Genomic DNA, 5,000 nt, shown 5'->3' with positions numbered 1-5,000 from the left:
TTTGGTTTATTCTTCTTAATTCTTCTCATTATTGTGTTTCATTCGTGCAACAGAGAACACAAAGAAATAGAACTTATTTGCAACAGTCGCAGGAGTGGCTGTGTGGTAAGTAGCTTGCTAACCAACCACATGGTTCCGGGTTCAGTCCCACTGCATGGCATCTTGGGCAAGTGTCCTCTGCTATAGCCTCGGGCAGACCAATGCCTTGTGAGTGGATTTGGTAGACGGAAACTGAAAGAAGCCTGTCGTATATATGTATATATATATATATATATATATATATGTATGTGTGTGTATATGTTTGTGTGTCTGTGTTTGTCCCCCTAGCATCGCTTGACAACCGATGCTGGTGTGTTTACGTCCCCGTCACTTAGCGGTTCGGCAAAAGAGACCGATAGAATAAGTACTGGGCTTACAAAGAATAAGTCCCGGGGTCGATTTGCTCGATCGACTAAAGGTGGTGCTGCAGCATGGCCGCAGTCAAATGACTGAAACAAGTAAAAGAGAAAAGAGTAGAGAGAGTCATCAACATCTGGAATAAACACACGCTTCAGTTCAACAATAAACGCGCAAGTTGATCGCACATTTAGCGGGGACGAACTGAAAGGTTCAATGAGAAATCAAATACCTGCGTTTGGTAACTGCGTTTGGCAATGAAGGGTACAACAAAAAAGGCGGCGAGCTGGCAGAAACGTTAGCGGCATTTCGTCTGCCATTACGTTCTGAGTTCAAATTCCGCCGAGGTCGACTTTGCCTTTCATCCTTTTGGGGTCAATAAATTAAGTACCAGTTACGTACTGGGATCGATATAATCGACTTAATCCCTTGGTTGTCCCTTCTATGTTTAGCCCCTTGTGGGCAATGAAGAAATAAGTGAAGGGTACAACAAAAGGATACAAAACTCAGGAAGAAAAGTGCCTGAAAAGTGTGTGGAATGCTGTTTGGCCACTCAGAAAAGCGGAAACAATATAGATCAGTAAATGTCTCTTTCCGAATTGAGAAAATGAAAGAGCACTCTGCTAATTCTTATGTTTTGGGTGAATTAAACCGAATTTCAGTGTGGAGGCGCAATGGCCCAGTGGTTAGGGCAGCGGACTCGCGGTCATAGGATCGCGGTTTCGTTTCCCAGACCGGGCGTTGTGAGTGTTTATTGAGCGAAAACACCTAAAAAGCTCCACGAGGCTCCGGCAGGGGATGGTGGTGATCCCTGCTGTACTCTTTCACCACAACTTTCTCTCACTCTTACTTCCTGTTTCTGTTGTACCTGTATTTCAAAGGGCCGGCCTTGTCACTCTCTGTGTCACGCTGAATATCCCCGAGAACTACGTTATGGGTACACGTGTCTGTGGAGTGCTTAACCACTTACACGTTAATTTCACGAGCAGGCTGTTCCGTTGATCGGATCAACCGGAACCCTCGTCCTCGTAACCGACGGAGTGCTTCCATGCAAACCGAATTTCTATTCAAATGGCTCGGCTACCGAAGTAACGATTTATAACGTGCTTCCAAACTATATCCTACTTACAAAGAATTGACAATTGCATTTTTCTGATCTGATCGTGACTTCTTCAAGTAGACATAAATATGTGGATAATGTTGGTGGCTTCTGCTATGTCTGTGGCTCCTTCACACTTATTCGTCAAAGGTGCAATATTACATTGTATGGGAGTCGGGCTTATAAAGCCTATTTTGGAATTCTCCTAAGCAACCAAGGCAAATCAATGCAAAAATGGGCCCCTCGTGTTGTGTGTCATAACTGTGGGGAAATGCTTTGTGGCTGGACAAAAGGAAAAAGAAAGGGTCTGCCGTTTGGAGTTCTTATGGTTTGGCAAGAGACCAGGGACTACACAAGTGACTGATATTTTTGTATGATCAACACAAACGTTATTGACAAGAAAATTAGGCGTAAAATATCTTATCCCGATATTCCTCTAGCATTTGACCCATTATGCACTTTGAGACACTCTCGATTCCCGTTTTCCTTGGGCTTACCTCTTCTAAAGATGAAGCTAGTGAACAAGAGTACGAAGATGATAACGAAAATCAAGGGGTGTCAAAAAGTTCACACACAGTTCCATACTTCGCACCCCTGCCGATAAACCTAACAGTTGGCAGATAGTCTGCCAATTCCTACGCAATTTCCTCATCAGAGAAGACCTTGATGGTGTCGAGGACCCTGGAATAGGGTCTTAACACTACCATTCTCTCCGTATAATTTTCAACTATTCTTTGGGGGCTACAATTTTCCACTCCAAAGTGGATTTCACAGTTGCCATGTTGATAGCCAAAACAAAAATAAAAAAAACACAAACAAAAATCAAAATATTCAAATGAAAGTCTATAAAGTAACTCAAAACAGATCAGAAAGACAGACAGGAGAAGAAAGAGCGAAGGAATATAGTCCAAAATGGCAACGCAACACAGCACAATTCTGCTACTCTGGTAATCCAAACTGGTAGTCCTTCACAGCACAGATAATATTCCGTCCAACTCTGGTTGTACTCCTATCCTTTATGGTAAAAATCCACTTGAAAGGGCAAAAATACAGTCAAAAAATTCCAATAAATATTTTCGGAGGGACATGCCTCTCAAAATAAACACAATTCTCTCTACGAAGTGAGTGTTCTTGCACGACCACTGGCAAACAAATGCCTGGAACCCAGTGGAGATCCCTGTTCGAAAAAATTCTTAAATACAAACAGCAGACCTCACTAAGCTCCCCCAAAATAAATGCTTTACCTGTAGTCGTGCTTCTAGTGTTCAATTTTTCACGTACGACGTGACTTCCACCGCGACGAAAAACAACGCGATAACTTGGTAGCAGTAAGCAAGCTACTTACCACAGCCACTTCATATTTTTATGAATTTCTGTATATATACATACACACATATATAAATCAAGTCTGTATGTAAAAACGTGTGTGCTTGTGTGTGTGTGTGTGTGTATGTATGTGTATGTGTGTGTGTGTGTGTGTGCATGTGTGTGTGTGTGTGTGTGTGTGTGTGTGCTTGAAGGCAGGGATTTATCTATTTATCTATCCGGAACATTCAACATGGTGTATGTGTAATATGTGTCGGAATCCATTGACAATGTGTGTGTGTGTGTATACATTTGTCTATGTGTGTGCGTGTGTGTGTGCGTGTGTGTGAGTGTGTGTATGTGTGTGTGTGTGTGCGCATATGAACGCATACATGCGTGTTGTGGGTAGGGAGAAAAAGGGCGAGAGAGAAAATTCCTTATTCAACCTCCAAATGCTTCGGAAAATGCATCAGTATCAACCAAGTTTCTATAACTATCTGTAAGGAAAAAAAATATATCCAATAATCAAAAATCACACATTACTAACCGTTTTTCTTGTACACAAGTTGATTTCCTGGTTTTGTCTTTTCATCTTCACTCAGCCAATAATCAAGGCTATCTTGCACACGCATGTTCCCGGGAAGCCATTTGAATATAATGTTTTCTATTGGATCTCTTTGACCACCCGTCCACGAGACAGAGCTTCAAGTAAACAGTAGTGAAATATAGAGAAAATTAAGTTAGTTAATATTGAATAAATGCGTCTCGCGTGTACAAAAGCATGAACACTTTTAGGGTAAGCAATATCTGGCGATTACTTCAACAGTTTTTAAGACCTATTCGGTCATTTAAAGTGTTATTTTGTTTATGAGAAACACTATGGCATGTATTGAATAACTGGTAAAACTATTTTGTGCTTTCAAAGAAATTACCAAATATTTTGCCTAATATATAAAATTACCTTGTGTATCGGATGTAATATTCTGCCCAGATTCCTAAAATGTAAACTTCTGTTTCTTTTGATCATCCCAAACATAAGATTTAATCATAAGAATTACGAGTACAGGTTATAAGACACGGGTTCAAATTAAAGCTCATCAAAATACTATGTGAGTTGGTTTCTATTCTTCTAATAAATAATAACAAGTATGACAATTAATATACATTTACATTAAAAGCAACGAGTACTGTATGCCATTTCGTTTGTAATTATAAAAGGTTAATCCATATAGTTGTTACTAATACAGGCATGAGGCCTCATATTTTGTAAGGAGGAAGATATAGCCGATTAGATCGAACATCAGCAGATTACTAGTACGCTTAACGACAGCTAATTCTTTAGCTGGTAAAGTAAGTAACGTGGAGGCGCAATGGCCCAGTGGTTAGGGCAGCGGACTCGCGGTCGTAGGATCGCGGTTTCGATTCCCAGACCGGGCGTTGTGAGTGTTTATTGAGCGAAGACACCTAAAGCTCCACGAGGCTCCGGCATGGATGGTGGTGATCCCTGCTGTACTCTTTCACCACAACTTTCTCTCACTCTTACTTCCTGTTTCTGTTGTACCTGTATTTCAAAGGGCCGGCCTTGTCACTCTCTGTGTCACACTGAATATCCCCGAGAACTACGTTAAGGGTACACGTGTCTGTGGAGTGCTCAGCCACTTACACGTTAATTTCACGAGCAGGCTGTTCCGTTGATCGGATCAACCGGAACCCTCGTCGTCGTAACCGACGGAGTGCTTCCAAAGTAAGTAACAAGGAAATTTCTTATTCTGTATATTAAACATGAATTACTTTTTGTTAATGAAATACAATATTTTCGATGCTAAAGATATCAATGAGCAGCTTACCTGTCCGTGTAAAGTATTTCCCACTGACTTTTAATGAAGTTATGTTCATCTATGTTCCCAATACGAACCAGCTCGGCTCCATTTTCCTGAAATGAATACAGATCATAACATCTCTATACTAAAAATAACTAACGACGTGACTGTATGTTACCTTTAGCCGTTATAACAGGAAAACGTACGACTTATAATACTTGTATAAAATACTTATATTTATTCGATTTCCATTAATAATTTATATATTTCTTTACTACCCACAAGGGGCTAAACACAGAGGAGACAAACAAGGACAGACAAACGGATTAAGTCGATTACATCGACCCCAGTGCGTAACTGGTACTTAATTCATCGACCCC

General features: G+C 40.8%; 1 protein-coding gene across 2 annotated transcripts in view; it reads right to left on the bottom strand.

Moving 5' to 3' along the window:
- Nucleotides 1–5,000, bottom strand: part of LOC115220986 (contactin-2) — a 159,819-nt gene that overhangs the window by 61,921 nt on the left and 92,898 nt on the right. For both annotated transcript variants that reach the window (XM_036510551.1, XM_029791203.2), the window contains exons 4-5: nucleotides 4,648–4,733; nucleotides 3,348–3,502 (exon numbers count right to left, since the gene is read on the bottom strand). In XM_036510551.1, the coding sequence (XP_036366444.1) occupies nucleotides 3,348–3,502; nucleotides 4,648–4,733 (241 nt within the window). The remainder of the gene's footprint in view (nucleotides 1–3,347; nucleotides 3,503–4,647; nucleotides 4,734–5,000) is intronic.

The sequence above is a fragment of the Octopus sinensis genome, linkage group LG17 (assembly GCF_006345805.1).
Source record: "Octopus sinensis linkage group LG17, ASM634580v1, whole genome shotgun sequence".
Taxonomy (NCBI): domain Eukaryota; kingdom Metazoa; phylum Mollusca; class Cephalopoda; order Octopoda; family Octopodidae; genus Octopus; species Octopus sinensis.
Note: the sequence above shows the minus strand (reverse complement) of the source record. Positions and strands in the feature narration are given on the sequence as shown.